Source organism: Zosterops lateralis, assembly GCF_965231275.1.
Source record: "Zosterops lateralis genome assembly, chromosome: 23".
NCBI lineage: Eukaryota > Metazoa > Chordata > Aves > Passeriformes > Zosteropidae > Zosterops > Zosterops lateralis.
The window spans coordinates 473,614-492,485 of NC_139783.1; the positions used below are offsets into that span (position 1 = coordinate 473,614).

At 57.4% G+C, this 18,872-nt stretch overlaps 3 protein-coding genes across 4 annotated transcripts; 2 read left to right on the plus strand and 1 right to left on the minus strand.

Annotated features, from left to right (window-relative positions):
• Positions 1 to 422: 422 nt before the first annotated feature.
• PLD3 (phospholipase D family member 3) lies at positions 423 to 6,416 on the minus strand. Its single transcript, XM_083877249.1, has 11 exons — positions 6,368 to 6,416; positions 5,494 to 5,554; positions 4,940 to 4,978; positions 4,702 to 4,841; positions 3,998 to 4,169; positions 3,637 to 3,757; positions 3,181 to 3,308; positions 2,629 to 2,829; positions 1,654 to 1,959; positions 781 to 880; positions 423 to 688 (listed from the first exon to the last, which is right to left on the minus strand). The coding sequence occupies exons 2-11, from the start codon at positions 5,509 to 5,511 to the stop codon at positions 477 to 479; spliced, it is 1,437 nt and encodes a 478-aa protein (XP_083733375.1). The 5' UTR covers positions 5,512 to 5,554; positions 6,368 to 6,416; the 3' UTR covers positions 423 to 476.
• A 14-nt stretch (positions 6,417 to 6,430) lies between these two features.
• On the plus strand, positions 6,431 to 11,903 carry LOC310918393 (uncharacterized protein C19orf47). Of its 2 annotated transcripts, XM_083877252.1 has the most exons (9): positions 6,431 to 6,494; positions 6,925 to 6,972; positions 7,657 to 7,744; positions 8,201 to 8,315; positions 8,413 to 8,460; positions 8,509 to 8,707; positions 9,268 to 9,408; positions 9,830 to 9,909; positions 10,305 to 11,903. In XM_083877252.1, the coding sequence occupies exons 2-9, from the start codon at positions 6,969 to 6,971 to the stop codon at positions 10,554 to 10,556; spliced, it is 927 nt and encodes a 308-aa protein (XP_083733378.1). In that variant the 5' UTR covers positions 6,431 to 6,494; positions 6,925 to 6,968; the 3' UTR covers positions 10,557 to 11,903. The 2 variants fall into 2 exon arrangements, with proteins under 2 accessions (XP_083733378.1, XP_083733377.1); XM_083877251.1 differs by having other exon boundaries at positions 8,413 to 8,707.
• Positions 11,904 to 11,988: 85 nt separating this feature from the next.
• Positions 11,989 to 18,103, plus strand: AKT2 (AKT serine/threonine kinase 2). The gene is made up of 15 exons (XM_083877250.1): positions 11,989 to 12,232; positions 12,956 to 13,022; positions 13,557 to 13,662; positions 14,118 to 14,249; positions 14,458 to 14,569; positions 14,869 to 15,034; positions 15,483 to 15,614; positions 15,734 to 15,799; positions 15,885 to 15,953; positions 16,345 to 16,467; positions 16,609 to 16,737; positions 17,155 to 17,369; positions 17,547 to 17,634; positions 17,712 to 17,814; positions 17,962 to 18,103. The coding sequence occupies exons 3-15, from the start codon at positions 13,617 to 13,619 to the stop codon at positions 18,039 to 18,041; spliced, it is 1,461 nt and encodes a 486-aa protein (XP_083733376.1). The 5' UTR covers positions 11,989 to 12,232; positions 12,956 to 13,022; positions 13,557 to 13,616; the 3' UTR covers positions 18,042 to 18,103.
• The last annotated feature ends 769 nt before the right edge of the window (positions 18,104 to 18,872 follow it).

The following is an 18,872-nucleotide window of genomic DNA, read 5'->3' on the forward strand; positions in this document are numbered from 1 at the left end:
GGGGGGCTTTGGGGACCCCCGAACCGATGACTGAGCTCCCCCAGACCCTCTCTAACTCCTTCCCTCCCAAATTCCTAATCCAGCTTTTTGTTTTCGGGGAGGGGGAGCATTGAGGCTTTTCCGTCTATTTTTTGGGGTGTTTCTATTAACCAGGGAAGGGGGCACAGGGGGGTTGCCCCCCGCCCCGGCCCCTCACGCTTGTTTTGGGCAGAATAAACGTTAATCCCAAAAAACAACCTGGAGTGTGATGGGGCTGGGGGATCCGGGGAGGGGTTTGGGGGACCACGGGTGGGGTTGGGGGTCCAGGGATGGGTTTGGGGGACCACGGGTGGGGCTGGGGGTCCAGGGATGGGTTTGGGGCTCCAGGGAGAGGTTTGGGGCTCCAGCGATCACGAACCATCTCAACCACAACGAACTCAACGTCCAGAAAAACCCCATTTCTCTCGTTTTTTCCCCCAAAAACTGTCCCCCCGGAGCTACCGGGGCCCGCAGCGGCCGGCCCAGCTCTGCGTGTCGCCGATGTCCACGCTGTACCCGGAGCTCCAGTCCCGCTCGAACACGTCCTGGAGCTGCTGCCGGAACGTCCCCGCTCCTCCTGCTGCCCCTGCTCGTCCTGCCCCGGGCTGCGCCACCACCAGCGCCGAGCCCGCCGTGCGCTCGAAGTAATCCCCGGACCAGTTGGAGGTGCCTGCGGGGGAGATTTGGGGAGAGGAACAGGGGGATACACCCCCCAAAAAACCCAAAATCCCCCCAGAAAACCCCAAACCCCCCAGGGCTCACCCACGTAGGCCGCCTTGTCCGTCACCATGTACTTGTTGTGGTTGACGCGGGCGTAGGGGATGCGGCTCTGGGCGGCGCTGGCCGGGACCAGGAACAGGCGCTGCGGGAGGGGCGGGAGGGACTCTGTCACCTCTGGGGGACTGTCACTGTCACCTCTGGGGGACTGTCACTGTCACCTCTGATGGGCTGTCACTGTCACCTCTGGGGGACTGTCACTGTCACCTCTGGGGGGCTGTCACTGTCACCTCTGGGGGGCTGTCACTGTCACCTCTGATGGACTGTCACTGTCACCTCTGAGGGACTGTCACTGTCACCTCTGAGGGATTGTCACTGTCACCTCTGATGGGCTGTCACTGTCACCTCTGAGGGATTGTCACTGTCACCTCTGATGGGCTGTCACTGTCACCTCTGGGGGACTGTCACTGTCACCTCTGGGGGGCTGTCACTGTCACCTCTGATGGGCTGTCACTGTCACCTCTAAGGGACTGTCACTGTCACCTCTGATGGGCTGTCACTGTCACCTCTCAGGGACTGTCACACCCCTGAGGGGACTGTGACCCCCTCCAGCACTGTCACTCCCCTGAGGGGACACTGTCACCCCCTTACAGAACTGTCACCCCCAAAGACACTGTCACCCTCCCAAAGGAATTGTCACCCCCTTACAAGACTGTCACTCCCTAAGGGGCCACCTTCACCCCCTTCCAGCACTGTCATTCCCCTAAGGGGACACTGTCACCCCCAAAGACACTGTCCCCGCTCCCGAGGTGATTGTCACCCCCAAAGACACCGTCCCCCGTCCCGAGCCCCGTCACCCACCAAAGACACCGTCACCCCCTTCCAGCCCCGTCCCCGGTCCCCAGCCCCGTGACCCACCACTGCCACGCGGAATCCGGTGCGGTCGCTGGCGAGGGCGGCCAGGGAGCGCAGGAAGGGGAACATGTCTGCGCGGCTGTGTCCCCAGCACCCGGCCAGCAGCCGCAGCCGCACCCCGCGCTCCACCACGGCCCGGCGCAGCCCGTCATCGATGGCCGGCCAAAACCGCTCCGGCCGCGAGAACTCGGTGCCGGGCAGGTAACTCATCACCGCCACGTCCACGAACCGCTCGGCGCCCTCGATGACGCCCAGCAGGGCCGAGAGGTCCTCGGTGCGGCCCGAGGGGCACAGGGCGGGGGGGGAGCTCTGAGGGGGGGAAATACGGAAATTAAAATTAAAATAAAGACAAAGATAAAAATTAAAAATGAAAATTAAAATAAAAAAGATAAAAGCAAAGATAAAAATAAAAATAAAAATAAAGACAAAGATAAAAATAAATTTAAAAAGAGATTAAAATAAAGATAAAAATAAAAATAAACATGAAGATAAAAATAAACATAAAGATAAAAATAAACATAAAGATAAAAATAAAAATGAGTATGAATATGAGTATAAATAAAAATATAAATGTAAATATAAATGCAAATGTAAATCTAAGTATAAGCATAAATATACATATAAATGCAAATGCAAATATAAATATAAATATAATTTAAACCAGGGTTTGTAGTGTCAGTGTAGATTTAAACCTGGGTTTGTGAGGTCAATGTGGATTTAAACCTGGTTTTATGGGATCAACCTGAATTTAAAACTGGGTTTGAGGGACCAACACGTATTTAAACCTGGAATTATGGGACCAACCTGAATTTAAACCTGGATTTCTGAGATCCAGGTGTATTCAACCCCGGCCCTTGCCCTGACCAGGCACCCCCATTTCAGAGCAGACACCCCCGTGTCTCCCAGCACTAAATAAACCCCCAGAGCTGCACAATCCCCCTGCCAACCCCTGACCCCTCCCCTCACCCCGGCACCCACCGAGAAGTAAACGGCGGCCGCGGTGCCGTTGAGCGGCAGCTCCAGCGGTGTCTCGGCGTTGAAGGACGTGGAGAAATTGTCCGGCCACGGGGCCGGGATGGAGGCCTCGGGCACGCCCAGGGCCCAGTAGGCCTCGAAGATCTTGCCCAAGTCCTGGGCCAGGCAGCTGCAGTTGTAGACGGCGGCCCCGAGCTCCTTCACCTGCGGGGAGCGGCACCGGTGTCACTCCCCAACGGGTGGGGTTTGGGGGAGACACGGCGCTGGGTTGGGTTGGGGCCCTTCCAGTTGGGTTTGGTGACAACCAGGGGGTTGGTACCGTCCGGGGTGGGTTTGGGGTCAGGCTCATTTGGTTTGGCACCATCCACGTTGGGTGTGGCACCATCCCATTGGATTTGGCCCCATCCACATTGGGTTCCACACCACCCCCATTGAGTATGACATTGTCCATTGGGTTCAGGGCCAACCCCACCGTGTCCCACCCCATCCATTGGGTTCAGGGCCAACCCCACCGTGTCCCACCCCACCCCAGCCGTGCCCAGCCCCACCCCTGACCTGTGTCAGGGACCTCCAGTCCATGTTGGCGCTGCCCACGTAGAGGTGGGCGCCGTCCACCAGCCAGAACTTGGTGTGCAGGACGCCCCCGGTGAGGCGGGGCAGGTCCACGGTGCGCACGGCCGCGCCTGGGGGGGCAGGTCAGACTGACCCCTGAGAGCCCCTGAGACCCCTGAGACCCCCCTGAGAGCCCCTGAGACCCTCAGAGACCGCCCTGAGAGCCCCTGAGACCGTCAGAGACCCCCCTGAGAGCCCTAGAGACCCCCTGAGACCCCTGAGAGCCTCTGACACCCCCCTGAGACCCCCCCGAGATCCCCTGAGACCCCCTGAGACCTCCAGAGACACCTCTGAGAGCCCCTGAGACCCACAGAGACCCCCTGAGACTCCCCTGAGACCCCCAAAACTCCCCCAGAGACCCCTTCCAGACCCCAAATTTGGGGTTCCCCCCCCGCTGACCGCTGCTCTCCAGCGCCTTGAGGTCGTCCAGAGGGGCCTTGGCCGAGGGGGCACTGACGGCCACTCGCACGGACACCCCCCGGCCGGGCAGCTGCAGCAGCTCCGACAGGACACGCTCGCCCTGGGACAGGGACCAGACACGGGTCAGAGATGGGGAAATTGGCGGGAGAAATGGAGGAAATGGGGGGAAAAATTAGGGCAAAAAATGAGGAAAAATGGGAAAAAATTAGGGAAGAATTGGGGCAAGAAATGGGAGAAAATGGGGGAGAAATGGGTAAAAATTGGGGCAAAAAATAGGAAAAAATGGGGAGAAACGGGCAAAAATCAGGCAAAACCTGGTCAAAACCTGACATCACCGGACCTGAGCGGCGCTGGGCTCGTGGGTGTGCGTGTCCTCGTTGGTCAGTGTCCAGTAGAAGGAGGCGATGTCCACGCTGTGCCTGGCCGTGGTCAGCAGCTCCAGCCACGCCTCGAAGGTGGACGGGCCGGAGCCCAGGCTCATCCCCTCGGGGATGCTCTCCACCAGCACAATCCTGATGGGGCGAAATTTGGGGTGTCAAGGGGGTCCTGGGGGGGCTGGGAGGGGTCTGGGAGGGTCTGGGGAGCTCCAGGAGGGTCTGGGGGGGCTCTGGGAGGGGTCTGGGGGGCTCCCGTGGGGTCCAGGGGGTTCCAAGAGGAGTCTGGGAGGGTCTGGGGAGCTCCAGGAGGGTCTGAGGGGCTCCCATGGGTCGGGGGGGGGGGCTCCAGGGGAATCTGGGGTCCTCCAGGAGGGTCTGGGGGGGCTCCCATGGGGTCTGGGGGCTCTGGAAGGGGTCTGGGGGTCTCCAGGGAGATCCGGGGGTCTCCAGGTGTGTCTGGGGGGCCTCCCCCCGCCCCAAACCCCTCCCTCACCTGCAGGTGTCCCCAAGCCCCGCCCTCACCCCCAGGTGTCCCCAAGCCCCGCCCTCACCTGCAGGTGTCCCCAAGCCCCGCCCTCACCCCCAGGTGTCCCCAAGCCCCGCCCTCACCTGCAGGTGTCCCCAAGCCCCGCCCTCACCCCCAGGTGTCCCCAAGCCCCGCCCTCACCTGCAGGTGTCCCCGCAGGACCCCTCGGTGCCCCCGGTGACCTCAGCGATGTCCCCGTGGAGCCGCAGGTGAACCAGGACGAGGAAGGTGAGGAGGAGGAGGATGGAGAGTCCGGCCAGGAGGGCGGGGCCCCGGGGGCGCTGGGGGGACCCAAATTGGGGGGGTTGGTAATTTGGGGGGGTTAAATCACCCCAAAATCCCCCTGGGGGGGTTTGGGGAGGGAGAGGGGCTCAGGTACCTTGTGGGGCGGCGCCTCTCGGGGCTCCAGGGGGTCCAGCTGGGGGAAAATGAGGGGAAACCCCAAATTTAGGTTAAAAAAGGGTAAAATTGGGGGAAAAGAGAAAAAAAAAAGGGGGGGGAAAGGGCAAAAATCAGGGGAAAATGGGAAAAATTGGGGGGAAATGGGCAAAAAATGGGGAAAAATGGGAAAAATTGGGGGAAAAGGGGCAAAAATCAGGAAAAAATGGGCAAAAAATGAGGAAAAATGGGATAAAACCAGGAAAAAGGGAAAAAATTGGGGGAAATTTTTTTGGAGAGCCCAAATGTGGGACCCCAATTCCCCAAAATCCTCGAGGAATTCCCCTCACCCCATCCCCAGGTGTTCCCACAGAGCTGCTTTGGGGTTAGGAGAGGTGAACACCCCAAAATTTGGGGACTTGGGACCTCTGTGACCCCAAATTAAAAGGTTTGGGGGGGCTCTGGGACCCCCCAATTTGGTGTTTGGGGCAGAGGGAACCCCAGGACCCCCCAAATGGATTTTGGGACTCCCAAATTTGGGGTTTTGGGACTTACCTGAGCATAGACTCCCATCCCGGCACGAGGCTGCAACAGGAAAATCCGGATTTTCCTCTCCCTGCAAAGGGAAAACCCCAAGTTTGGGGTTTTTGGGGGACAGAGGAGAGAAGGGACCCCAAAATCCCGAGAATTGCCGGGACCCGGAGCCGGGGAGGGGACGGGAAGGGAAAAAATCGGGGCTGGGACCCCTCGGGGCGGGGCCGGGAGGGGCTCCCAAAATTTGGGGCAGAGTCGGGACAGGTTTGGGGCAGGGACACCTTTGGGGCCAATTTGGGGCACATTTGGGGCCATTTAGGGCCATTTTAGGGCTGTTTGGGGACAATTTTAGGGTCACTTTGGGGCCACATTTAGGGTCACTTTGGGGCCTTTTTTTGGCACATTTAGGGGCATTTTAGGGCTGTTTGGGGACAATTTTAGAGTCACTTTGGGGTCAGTTTTAGAGTCACTTTGGGGGCACATTTAGGGTCGCTTTGGGGCCGTTTTTTGGGCACATTTAGGGCCGGTTTAGGGCTGTTTGGGGATGGTTTTAGAGTCACTTTGGGGCCGTTTTCTGGGGCACGTTTAGGAGCATTTTAGGGCTGTTTGGGACAATTTTAGACTCAGTTTAGAGACAAATTTAGGGCCGGTTTGGGGTCACATTTAGCGCCGGTTTAGGGGCACACTCGGGACCCGTTAAAGGACACGCCTGGGGCCGGTTTAGGGACACATTTTGGGCCCGTTTGGCGGCACAATTAAACCCCGGTTTAGGGGCGGGTTTAGGGCAGGCTTAGGCCGGTTTCGGGGGGTTTCGGGGCGGTTTTGGGGAAGTTTTGGGGAAGTTTTTGGGCCGTTTCCAGCCCCCGTCCCCCCCTTCCCCCCCCTCACTTGGTACCGTCCAGCGCGGCCCTGACGCTCCGTCCGCGGGGGGGCGCCCTCCCCCCCGGCCCCGCCCCGCCGCGCGCCGCCATGACGTCACTTCCGGCGAGCCCGGTGGGGGCCGCGGGATGGGGCCAGGGGAGGTGAGGGGGGGGGAATTTGGGGGGTCTGGGGGGTCCGGGGGGTCTGTGGGGTGAGCGGGGAACCGGAGGGTCCGGGGGGAACGGGAGGGAGCGGGACAGCGGCGCTGTGGGGAGAGGCGGGAAATGTGAGGGGGTCTGAGGGGAAAAGGGGATTGAGGAGGGCTCTGAGGGGAAAAGGGGTATGAAGGGGGGCTCTGAGGGGAAAAGGGAGGTTGAGGAGGGAAAAAGGGACATTGAGGAGGGGTCTGAGGGGAAATGGGGTGTCAGGAAGGGTCTGTGGGGTCAGGGGGGTCTGTGGGGAGCGGGAGAGGGAAAAGTGAGGGGGGTCTGAGGGGAAAAGGGGATTGAGGAGGGAAAGGGGGATTGAGGAGGGGTCTCTGGGGTCAGGGGTCTGTGGAGCAGCCCCTCAAAGCCCCCCTGACCCCCCCAGGCTGTTCCTGCCTGATCCGGCTCTGCCAAATCCAGCTCAGCACCATGGGTGAGACATGGCGCCCCAAATCCCCCCAAAAAACCCTGTGGAACACCCCAAAAATACCCCAAATTCCCCCTAAAACACCCCAAAATTCTCCCCAAAAAACCCTCAAAATCCCTCAAAAAAAAAGAGAGCAAAATTCCTCAAAAAAACCCCTCCAAATCCCTTCAAAAACGTCCCAAAATTTCTCAATCCCCCCCAATCCTTCTAAAAAAACCCAAAATCTCCTCCAAAAAAACCCTCAGAATACCTCAGAAAAACTCCCCAAAATCCTTCCAAAAAAATCCCAAATTCCTCAAAAACAATCCCAAAATCCCTCCAAAAAAAACCCAAAAACCCCCCAAATCCTTCCCAACCCCTCCCCCTCCGTTCCCCTCCCCCTCCTGTTCCCGTTAATCCCGGGCACAGCTGGGAACGCCTGGAATGACCCCGGGACTGACCTGGGCTGTCCCTCCCCCTCCAGCCCTTCCCCCCCCCACTCCCATCCCCCCAATCCCATTTTTCACCCAAAATACCATTTTTTCCCCCTGCCCAATCCCATTATTTTGCCCCAAAATCCCATTTTTTTTCCCCAAAATCCCATTTTTCCCCTCAATCCCTTTTTTCCCCCCAAAATCCCATTTTTCACCCCCAAAATCCCATTTTTTCCCCCCAAAATCTCATTTTTTCCCCATCTCCCCCCATTGGCAGCGACGTCGGAGTGGCTGCGGTTCTTTGAGGACGCCGGGATCCCCCCGGGGCCCGCCCTGGGCTACGCCGTGGCCTTCGTGGACAACAGGTGGGGAGGGGGGGAAAAAACCTCTGGAGACCCCCAGGAATGGGGGGAAAGATTCCTGGAGACCCCCAGGAATGGGAGAAATCTCCTGGGAATGGGGGGGAAAAGCCCTGGAGACCTTCAGGAATGGGGGAAAAAAACCCTGGAGATCCTGGGAATGGAGGAAAGAGCCCTGGAGACCCTCGGGAAGGGGAGAAAGACCCCCAGGAATGGGGGAAAGACCCCTGGGGACCCCTGGGAATGGGGTGAACGACCCCTGGAGATCTCTGGGAATGGGAGTAAATCCAGGCTGAGATGCTGGGGGAATACTGGTGGATCTGATGGAATTCTGGTGGATCCCAGAGAAGTCTGGGTGGATTCCAAGGAAATCTGAGTGGATTTCAGTGGAATCTGGGTGAATGTCAGTGGAATCTGGGTGGATCCCAGTCAATCTCTGAGTGGATCCCTCTCTCCCCTCAGGATCCACAAGAACATGCTGCTGGACCTGACCAAGGAGCTGATGAAGGAGTTGGGCATCACCGTGGTGGGCGACGTCATCGCCATCCTGCGCCACGCCAAGGTGGTCCACAGGCAGGTGCGGGATCCCCTCTGATCCCCTGGGATCCCCTGGGATCCAGCAGCCTCCAATCCCCTCCAAAATCCCAAATTTTCCCGTGGATTTCCCCCCGCAGGAGATGTGCCGGGCAGCCTCGGAGTCGCTGCAGCCGGAGGCTCCTCCCCGGGATCATCAACAGGATCAGCACCGGGATCACACCAGGGATCATCAGCAGGATCATCCACGGGATCAGCCCAGGGATCAGCCCCGGGACCACCCCCGGGATCACCCCAGGGACTCCTGCGGGGCCGCAGGCAGGATGATCACCAAGAGCCTGAGCAGAGATCCAGCCCCCAGAGCCCCCCGAGCCCCCCGGAACCCCCCTGGCACCGGGATCTGTGTCACCGTCCCCAACGGGGCCGCCAAGGCTGGTACGGGACCCCCAAATGGGGTTTGGGTAACCAAAATGGGGATTGGGCACCCAAAATGGCCCTTCCTGGGGATGGGGTGGAGGGAGGGATCCATCAGGGATTTGTTCTGAGGTTGGGGAAGGTGGGTTGAGGGATCCAGAGGGATCAGGGAGGGTCAGGAGGAATCAGGAGCTGCTCCAGAGGGACCAGAGAGGCTCAGGAGCTGCTCCAGGGGGATCAGGGAGGATCAGGAGCTGCTCCAGCGGGATCAGGGAGGCTCAGGAGCTGCTCCAGGGGGATCAGGGCGGATCAGGAGCTGCTCCAGGGGGATCGGGGAGGATCAGGAGCTGCTCCAGGGGGATCAGGGAGGATCAGGAGCTGCTCCAGGGGGATCAGGGAGGATCAGGAGCTGCTCCAGCGGGATCAGGGAGGATCAGGAGCTGCTCCAGGGGGATCAGGGAGGCTCAGGAGCTGCTGCAGCGGGATCAGGGCGGATCAGGAGCTGCTCCAGGGGGATCGGGGAGGCTGAGGAGCCTCTCCCCATCCCCACTCCCTCTCCCCATCTCTCTCTCCCGGCACAGCCCCGGCCGGGCCCGCGGTGCCCTCGGTTGGGGCCAAGCGGCGCCGGGTGACGGCCGAGATGGAGGGGAAATACATCATCTCCCTGCCCAAGGGCACCACGGCCCGCTCACGGAAAATCCTGGAGCTGCAGGCGGCCAGAGGTACCGGGGCAGGGGCTGGGAGAACAAATTTATCGCCTGGGGAAAGGGGGAGCCCAAATTCCACTCCTGGGAAATGGGGGAGCCCAAGTTTCCACTCCTGGGAAAAGAGAGAAGATCCCAAATTTCACTGCTGGGAAAAGGGGGATCCTCAAATTCCACTCCTGGGAAAAGGGGGAAGATCCCAAATTTCCACTCCTGGGAAAAGGGGGAAGATCCCAAATTTCCTCTCCTGTGAAAAGAGGCAGGGATCCCGAATTCCCACATTTTTCCCCAAATTCCCATTTTTTTCCCCCAAATTCCCAGTTTTCCCCCCCAAATTCCCAGTTTTCCCCCCCAAATTCCCAGTTTTCCCCCCCAAATTCACAGTTTTTACCCCCAAATTCACAGTTTTTTCCCCCAAAATTCCCATTTTTACCCCTAGAATCCTCAGGTCTGGCCCGGACGTCGGTGTTCGAGCGACTCGGAGCTGAGGCCAAAGCGGCTGCAGCCACAGCAGGGAAGGTGAGGGGGGATCTGGGGGGATCCAGGATGGGGATGGGATCCAGCAGGGTGGGGCTGGATCCCAGAGGTGGCAAAATTTGGGGGAGCAGGACACAGATCCAGGATCCCATAGGGGAGGGATCCAGGGGGGAAAGGATCTGGAATCCAGGGATCAGAATCCAGGAGAGAAAAGGATCCAGAATCCAGGGGGAGCAAGATTTGGGGAGGGAAGGATCCAGAATCCATGCGGTAAAAGGATCCAGGGCAGGAAAAGATCCGGGGGGAAAAGGATCCAGGATCCAGTGGAGGTGGGATGCAGGGGAGAAAAGGATCCAGGGCAGGACGGGATCCAAAGGATCAGCAGCACCCAGTGACACACCCCCAAATTCAGGATCCACCCTGTGCTCTCCCCGCAGCCCTCGGGGGTGTTCAGCCGCCTGGACGGCCCTGCCGACCCCGCTGACGATCCCGGGGACGATCCCGGGGAGGATCCCGAGGCCCTGCCCTACGCCGGGGTCCTGAAGAAACGCCGGGAATGTTCCGGAAGCCCCTCGGAGGCCCAGGACGGGGCCGTGTCCAGCTCCGTGTCCCCCTGGGGCTGTGGGAAGGTCAGCAGCTCCTGCGGGCCCGGCAGCGTCTTCAGGAGGCTGGGCAGGAAACCAGACTGATCCCGGGATCCGCTGGGGATCCACTGGGGATCCTGGAGTGCTGCTGGGACTGAGGGGCGCTGGGGAACGGGGGGAGCCCCACGGGAACCCGGGGGACATCCTGTGGGAGCCCAGGGGAGATCCCACAAGAATCCAGAGGAGATCCAAAAGAAATCCAGGGGAGATCCTGCTGGGATCGGTGTTGGACTGATCCTTTGGGAGTGGGAATCCTCCTGGGATCCAGGGGAGATCCAAAAGGAATCCAGAGGAGATCCAAAAGGAATCCAGAGGAGATCCAAAAGGAATCCAGGGGAGATCCCACCAGGAATCCAGGGGAGATCCCACCAGGAATTGGTGTTTGATTGATCCCTTGGGAATGGGAATCCTGCAGGAATCCAGGGGAGATCTTGTGGGACTTGAGGCTGGATCCCTTGGAAAAAGGGGGGAGATCCCACCGGAATCAAGGGTGGGATCCCCTGGGGAAGTTTTTTTGGGGGATCCCATCAGGAATTTGATCCCCTGGGCAAGGTGGATCCCTTGGGAACGGGGTCGATCCCATGGAAATCCCACTGGAAAACCCCGGGGGCAGCAGGAATTCAGATCCAGCAGGAGCAGCGAGGCCAAACCAGCCCCAAAAACCTCCTTTTTTCACCCCAAAATTTCCCCTTTTTCCAAATTTTTTTTTTGGAAAAAAATAAGATTTTTATTTAAATTTGAGGTTTGAGAGTTGAGACATGGAGAATTCCCATCCTGAGGTGGTTTTTAAATTCCCACCTGGTTTTCCCCACTCTGCAGGGATTTCCCCCCTCCTCTATTTATGGCTTTACAAATAATCCCTCAGGGGAGGAATTTTGGGAGCAGCTTCCCAAAAAAAACCCCCCCCAAATCCTTCCCAAAAACCACGCCAGGTGCTCAAAAAAATATCCCAAAATTGCCTTAAATTGCGTGGATTTTGGCTCCAACCTAAATCTACCCCACAGGGCTCCTTGGAACCCCCCGAAATTCTTCATTTCCCCCAAATTTCTTCTTCTGCTGTGGCCACAAACCCCAAAAAGCTGCTTTTTTCCCCCAAAATGCATTCGGGGCAGGCGAAAGCCCTGGAAATGCTGAGCTGGGGGAGCTTTTTAATGAGGAAAAAGATGAATTTGGGGCTTTTCCCCTCCCACTTTTGTGGCTTTTTCCCTGAGTTTGGGGCATTTTTCCCCAAATTTCATGGAGGGTGTTTTCACTGCGCTTTTTGGGTGGATCCTCCCGGTTTTTCCGCTTCTCGCGGGAGCTTTTTTTTTGGGTTTTTTTTGTGGGCAATAAAGAGTGAAAAGCGGCGTTAATAAAGATTTAATTTATGCGGATTTAGTTAAATGAGCTTTAATTAATTCCAGGGGAGGGTGGCGCCCCCTGGCGGGCGGGAGAACAGCGGAGGCCACGCCCCTTGCGGCCTGTGCGTGACCCGCCCCTATGGCGTCATGGCCACGCCCCTCCGGGCAGGCGCGCGCGGGGTCTCCCCCTCACGGCCCCGCCGCCATTTTGGGCGCCCTTTTCCTTCCGCCGCCGTTTTTATTTTCCTTTTTTTCCTTCCGGGAGGAAACGGAACCGGGACAAGGCTGGGGGGGGAGGGGGTGGGAAATAAAAAATAAACCCCCCCCGAAGTTCCCGGGATGAGCGGCCGCCACCGGCCGGGCCTGCGGGGTCCATGACAGGTGAGAGGAGACGCTGCGCTCGCCTCGTCCCGCCCCCGGGGCAGCGTAATGGGCTCGCCCGGTCCCTCACAGGGTCAACAGAGGCCGCACCACCCGCGGGGGGAGCCGCGTTTATTCCCCTCGTTTTGGGACAAAATGGGCTCGTCCTGATGTTGAGGGGCTCGGGGGGGCCGCACCATGAGCGGGGTGAAGGGGGGAACAAACGGGGGGAACGGGGGTCGCTCCCCCCTGTGCCCCCGCCATGGTCCGGCCCGCGCGGGGCGGGGGCGGCTGCGGGGAGCGACCATTCGTCAATCGGGGGGGTTGGGGTGTTCTCTGTGTGTGTGTCCCCTCCCCCAGAATGGGACCCCTCCCCAAATTCCATCCCAATTATCCCCCCTTAAATTTCCTTAATTTTTTCCCCTTAAATTAAGGGAGGAGCAGTGTGGGCTTCCCCTCACACAAGTCAATATTTGCTCCCCAATGTCCTTCCTAAAATTCTCCTTCTCAAATTACTTTCCTAATTAATTTCCCCAAAAAAAATCCCCCCAATTTTCACCTCCCAAAAAAATCCCCCCAATTTTCTCTTCCACAATTTTCACCTCCCCAATTTTCCCTCCCCAAAAAATCCCCCCAATTTCCCCCCCTAAATCCCACTCCTCAAACTCCCCCCAGAGCTGCTGCCCCTTCCCAAATCCCACTTTTCCTCCCAAAAAACCCCAATTTGGGACCTTTTTCACCCAGTTCCTTTCCGCTGTCGCTGCCCCAGGAGGAGCCGGGAGGTTCCCGCGGATCCGGATCCGGCGCTCGGGTACGACCAGGGGTGTTGGATTCATCCCAGAATCCCACAGTCCATCCCAAAATCCCATGGATTCATCCTGAATTCCCATGGATCAATCCTAAAGTCCCAGAGTTCATCTCAAAATCCTGCAGATCCATCCTAAAATCCCACGGATTGGTCCCAAAGTCTCATGAACTGGTCCCAAAATCACATGGATTGGGCCCAAAATCATCTGGATTGGGCCCAAAATCTCATGGATTCATCCTAAAATCACATGGATCAATCCTTAAATCCCACTGTCCATCCCAAAATCCCATGGATTGGTCCCAAAATCTCATTAACTAGTCCCAGAATCTCATGAATTAATCCCAAAATCCCACAGGTCCATCCCAAAATCCCACAGTCCCATCCTGGCAACAGCCCTGTCCCAAAACTTCCCGGGTCCTTCCTGAAATCCCTCGATCTCTGCCCGTTTTGGGGTCACTCCCCTTTGATTTGTGGGGTTTGTGGGATTTCCAATCCCCTGGGAAGGAAACTGAGGCAGGGCCGGTGTTTGTCCCACAGGTGGCCCCGGGAGTCCCGGATTTGGGGGTCCCGGGGGGCTCCGGGGGACTCGGGGCCACCATGAGTGAGGTGATGGTGGTCAAGGAGGGCTGGCTGCACAAGAGGGGTGAGTGGGGTTTGGGATTGGGATTTGGGAGGAAAAATGGGGATTGGGATGGGGATTTGGGAGGGAAATGGGGGTTTGGGGGGAAAATGGAGGAGTGGGATGGAGATTGGGATGGGGATTTAGGGGGGAATGGGGGTTTGGGGTTGGGATTTGGGGGGGATTTGGGGGGTCAGAACAGTGGGAGGGGGCTGGGGGATCTGGGTGTGTCAGTGTGATGGGAAGGGTGGAAATGATCCCGATATTGATCCCAAAATTGTTCCTGATGTCGGTCCCAGTGTCCATCCCAATGTCCATCCCAATCCCCCCTTTAACCCTTTCACTGCCACTGATTCCCCAGCCCCCTTTAACCCTTTCCCTGCCATCCCCCCGGGTTTCCCAGCCCCCTTTAACCCTTTCCCTGCCATCCCCCCGGGTTTCCCAGCCCCCTTTAACCCTTTCTGTGCCGTGGATTCCAGGCGAGTACATCAAGACGTGGCGGCCCCGTTATTTCCTGCTCAAGAGCGACGGGTCCTTTATCGGCTACAAGGAACGTCCCGAGAGCTGCGAGGGCCCGGCCCTGCCCCCCCTCAACAACTTCAGCGTGGCTGGTACGGGACAGGATGGGACAGGGGAGGGCCTGCAGCGCAAAGAAATCATTTCCCCCTGGGATTTCCCCGTTATCCTGCTTTTTGCCTGATTTTCCTGGTTTTTTTCCTGATTTTACCTGTGATTTTCCCAAAGATTTCCCCACTGCTTTTCCCACTGATTTTCCTGCTTTTCCCACTGATTTTCTCACCAGTTTCCCTCATTCCCCAGAGTGCCAGCTGATGCGGACGGAGCGGCCGCGCCCCAACACCTTCGTCATCCGCTGCCTGCAGTGGACAACGGTCATCGAGAGGACCTTCCACGTGGACACGCCCCACGAGCGGTGGGTGCGGACAGGGACCCCAAATCCCCTGGGAGAGACCCCAAATTCCTTCAGGAGAGACCCCACATCCCTCAGGGGAGACCCCAAATCCCTGGGAAGAAAACCCCAAATCCCTTCAGAATGAATCCCCCAAACCTCTTGGAATTCAGACCCCAAATCTTTTGGAACAAAAACCCCAAATCCCCTGGAGTTCTGACCGAAAATTCCCTGGAACTGAAACCCTGATCCTGTTGGGGGATCCCTGTGGGAAATCCTTGTGTGAGATCCCCATTTGTGATCCCCGTTTGGACCCCCCACAGGGAGCAGTGGATCGAGGCCATCCAGGCCGTGGCCAACGGGCTCAAGAGCCGGGAGCCGGCGCCGGCCACGCCCCAATTCCCCCCCGGGGACCCCGAGGGGGACAACGACAACGGGGACATCGACGGGGACACCGACGGGGACGGCGGGAAGGGCCGCGCCAAGGCCGTGAGTTACCCAAAATACCCCCAAAATATCCCAAAATCTGCAAAAATTCCAACAAGATTGGCCAAAAAATACCAAAATTGGTCAAAAAACCATCAAAATTGGCAAAAAAACCCCCACAAAAATCCCCCCAAAATACTCTAAAATCCCCCCAAAAATCCTCTCAAAATTGGCAAAAAACCCACCAAAATTCCACAAAAATACTCAAAAATCCCCCCAAAAATCCAAAAAATTCCAAAAAAATCTCAAAAAATTTTCTAAAAAACCCCAGAAATCCCCCCCCAAAAATCCAAAAAAAAAATCCCACAAAAATTAAAAAAAAACAAACCCCAAATTCTCCCAAAAATTAAAAAAAAAAAAAAATCCCAAAAGATCCCAAAAAAAATTTTAAAAATTTCCAAAACAATTCCAAAAAAAATCCTCCAAATCCCCTTTATTTTTCCCTCCCCAGACAATGTCTGACTTTGACTACCTGAAGCTGCTGGGGAAGGGCACCTTTGGGAAGGTGATCCTGGTCAGGGAAAAGGCCTCGGGCCGTTACTACGCCATGAAGATCCTCAGGAAGGAGGTCATCATTGCCAAGGTCAGATTTGGGGGGGGAAAAATGGGGATTTTGGGGTGAAAAAATGGGATTTTTGGGGTCAAAAATGGGTCTGATTTGGGTCAGTTTGGGTAATAAAATGCGGTTTTTGGGTCCCTCAGGACGAGGTCGCTCACACGGTGACCGAGAGCAGAGTCCTGCAGAACTCCCGGCACCCCTTCCTGACCGTGAGTGGGGAAATGGGGGGAAATGGGACAGAAATGGGAAAATCCAAGAGTTTAATCCCAAAACCCCCAATTTTCCCTCCCCCAGGCACTGAAATACGCCTTCCAAACCAAGGACCGGCTCTGCTTTGTCATGGAGTACGCCAACGGCGGAGAGGTGAGACTGGGGACTGTTAGCCCAAAAATTGGGCTTTGCCCTGGGTTTTGGGGCTTTTTATCCCCAAAAATTCCCTCAATTTTTCCCACATTTTCCCCTTTTTACCTTATTTCCCCCCCTGTATTTTTCTCTTTTTTTCCCCACTTTTTTCCCACCTTTCCCACAATCTTGGGGGATCATTCCCTGGGATTTTTCCCAAAATTTTCCCACATTTCCCCCCCATTTTCCTCCCATTTTCCACCCTTTTCCCCCAGTTTGTCCCATTTTTCCTCCATTTTTCCCCCCTTTTCCCCCTTTTCCCCCCCTTTTCCCCCCATTTCCCCCACCTTTCCCCCAATCCCAGGCCATCATTCCCAAACATTTTCCCACGTTTTTCCCTGTTTATTCCCAGCTGTTTTTCCACCTGTCCCGGGAGCGGGTTTTCCCCGAGGATCGGGCGCGTTTCTACGGCGCCGAGATCGTCTCTGCCCTCGAGTACCTGCACTCCAGGGACGTCGTCTATCGCGACATAAAGGTGAGAACTGGGGGGAATTCCCGGGGTTTTGGGTCCAGAATTGGGATTTTGGGGCCAGAATTGTGATTTTGTGGCCAGAATTGTGATTTTGAGGCCATAATTCCCACCCTCATCCCCGAATTTCTCCATTTCCCTCCCCAGCTGGAGAACCTGATGCTGGACAAGGACGGGCACATCAAGATCACGGATTTCGGGCTCTGCAAGGAGGGGGTGACAGACGGGACCCCCATGAAAACCTTCTGTGGGACCCCCGAGTACCTGGCTCCGGAGGTCAGGGGGGCTGGGGATGGAATTCAGGGAATTTTTGGGAATTTCCTGGGAATTTCTGGGAAAATGTCCCCCAAATACAAGAGATTGGGTGTCCATCGTGTCCGGGATAGGGGCTCCCCAAAATCCTCAAGGGTTTCTCCAAATCTGGAGGGTTTTGCTTAAAATCCTGAAAAATTTCCTCACATTCTGAGGGGTTTCTCCAAATTCTTAAATTTCTTCAAATTTTGAGGGGTTTTCCCCAAATCCTGAAGGATTTTTTTTTTTTCCCAAAATCCCAAATTTCCCCAAATCCTGATGGGTCCTTCCCCATCCCTGGCAGGTCACGCCCAGAATTTTGTCCCCATTCCCAGGATTTTGTCCTCATTCCCAGAAGGTCCTGGCAGGTCACACCCAGAACTTTGTCCCCTGTCCCGGCAGGTGCTGGAGGACAACGACTACGGCCGCGCCGTGGACTGGTGGGGTCTGGGCGTGGTGATGTACGAGATGCTCTGCGGGCGCCTCCCCTTCTACAACCAGGACCACGAGCGGCTCTTCGAGCTCATCCTGCTGGAGGAGATCCGGTACCCGCGGTCCCTGGGGCCCGAGAGCAGGTCCCTGCTGGCTGGGCTGCTCAAAAAGGACCCCAAACAGAGGTGAGACACACCTGAGTGCACCTGGGACACACCTGGGGACACCTGGGCACACCTGGGACACAGCTGAGTACACGTGGGAACACACCTGAGCACATCTGGGTACACCTGGACACACCTGGGGACACACATAGGAACAGCTGGTGACACCTGTTCTCACCTGTGCTCACCTGTGCCCAGGTTGGGCGGCGGCCCAGGTGACGCCCGGGAGGTGATGGAGCATCGATTCTTCGCCGGCATCGACTGGCAGGACGTGGTGCAGAGAAAGGTGAGGAGGCCACGCCCCCTGCCCCGTCCCCTGCCCAGGTGACCCCCTGACACACCTGAGTGTCCCCTCCCCCCCAGCTGGTGCCGCCCTTCCGGCCTCAGGTGACGTCAGAGGTGGACACGAGGTACTTCGACGAGGAGTTCACGGCACAGAGCATCACCATAACCCCCCCTGAGAGATGTGAGTGCTCACCTGTCCTTACCTGTGCTCACCTGAGCCTTTATCTGAACCCTCTGTGCAGCACCATCACCTCCCCTGAGAGATGTGAGTTCACCTGTGCTCACCTGTGCCCTCACCTGTCCCTTACCTGTCCCACTGTCCCCCCAGACGACCACCTGGACTCTCTGGAGCGCGACCACCGGACGCATTTCCCGCAGTTCTCCTACTCAGCCAGTATCCGGGAGTGACCGGGACACCTGGGACACACCTGGACATCTGTGTCTGTGTGTGTGTGTGTGTGTCACACCTGGGACACCTGGACACACCTGGATACACCTGGACATCTGTCTGTGTGTGTGTCACACCTGGACACACCTGGGACACCGGGATACTTCTGTGTGTGTGTCACACCTGGACACACCTGGAGACACCTGGATGCACCTGGGGACACACCTGGGGACACCTGGACACATCTGAACACACCTGGGGACTCCTGGACAGCTCTGTGTGTGTGTCTGTGTGTGTGTGTGTGTCACACCCAGGGAGACCTGGGCGCACCTGGACACACCTGGGTGCACCTGTGGTGGGGTGCGTGTGTCCTTGCTGGGCACACCTGGGACATGTGGGGACACCTGAGGACATCTGGACACACCTGGGCACACACCTCTGTGTGTGTTTGTGTGTCCCTCCCACCTGGGCTCACCTGTCCCTGTCCCCACCAGTCGCCCCCAGGTGCTCTGGCCTCGCCCCCCCCCCCCCCCCCAGGATTTTGGGGCCGATTTTGCAGCTTTTGGTAAAAAACCCCACGAGTGGCCTTGAACCCCCCAGAGCTCCCAGTGTAAACCAGTCCAGAGCAGTTCAAACCAGTCCATCCCAGTCCGGGGAGAGCACAGGAGGGTGGGAAACCCCCCCAAACACCCCCAGGACCCACCTGGGGACCCCCAGGACTCACCTGTTCCCCCTCCTCCACCCCTGACGCAGCTCTGGGACCCCTCCCCCACCACCAGCGTTGCCTCTGAGCCCCTCCCCCACCTATTTTTTGGGGGGTGAGGGGTGGGAAATTGGGATTTTGTCCCGGA

Coding starts and splice junctions, on each gene's coding strand:
- PLD3 (XM_083877249.1), bottom strand. Junction 3,309..3,636: donor CAAGGCGCTGGAGAGCAGCG/GTCAGCGGGGGG, acceptor CTGCCCCCCCAG/GCGCGGCCGTGCGCACCGTG. Junction 2,830..3,180: donor ACTGGAGGTCCCTGACACAG/GTCAGGGGTGGG, acceptor CGCTCCCCGCAG/GTGAAGGAGCTCGGGGCCGC.
- LOC310918393 (XM_083877251.1), top strand. Junction 8,708..9,267: donor CAACGGGGCCGCCAAGGCTG/GTACGGGACCCC, acceptor CTCCCGGCACAG/CCCCGGCCGGGCCCGCGGTG. Junction 9,409..9,829: donor GGAGCTGCAGGCGGCCAGAG/GTACCGGGGCAG, acceptor TTTTACCCCTAG/AATCCTCAGGTCTGGCCCGG.
- AKT2 (XM_083877250.1), top strand. CDS start 13,617: ATGAGTGAGGTGATGGTGGTCAAGGAGGGCTGGCTGCACAAGAGGG. Junction 15,800..15,884: donor CCCGGCACCCCTTCCTGACC/GTGAGTGGGGAA, acceptor TCCCTCCCCCAG/GCACTGAAATACGCCTTCCA. Junction 16,738..17,154: donor CCGAGTACCTGGCTCCGGAG/GTCAGGGGGGCT, acceptor CTGTCCCGGCAG/GTGCTGGAGGACAACGACTA.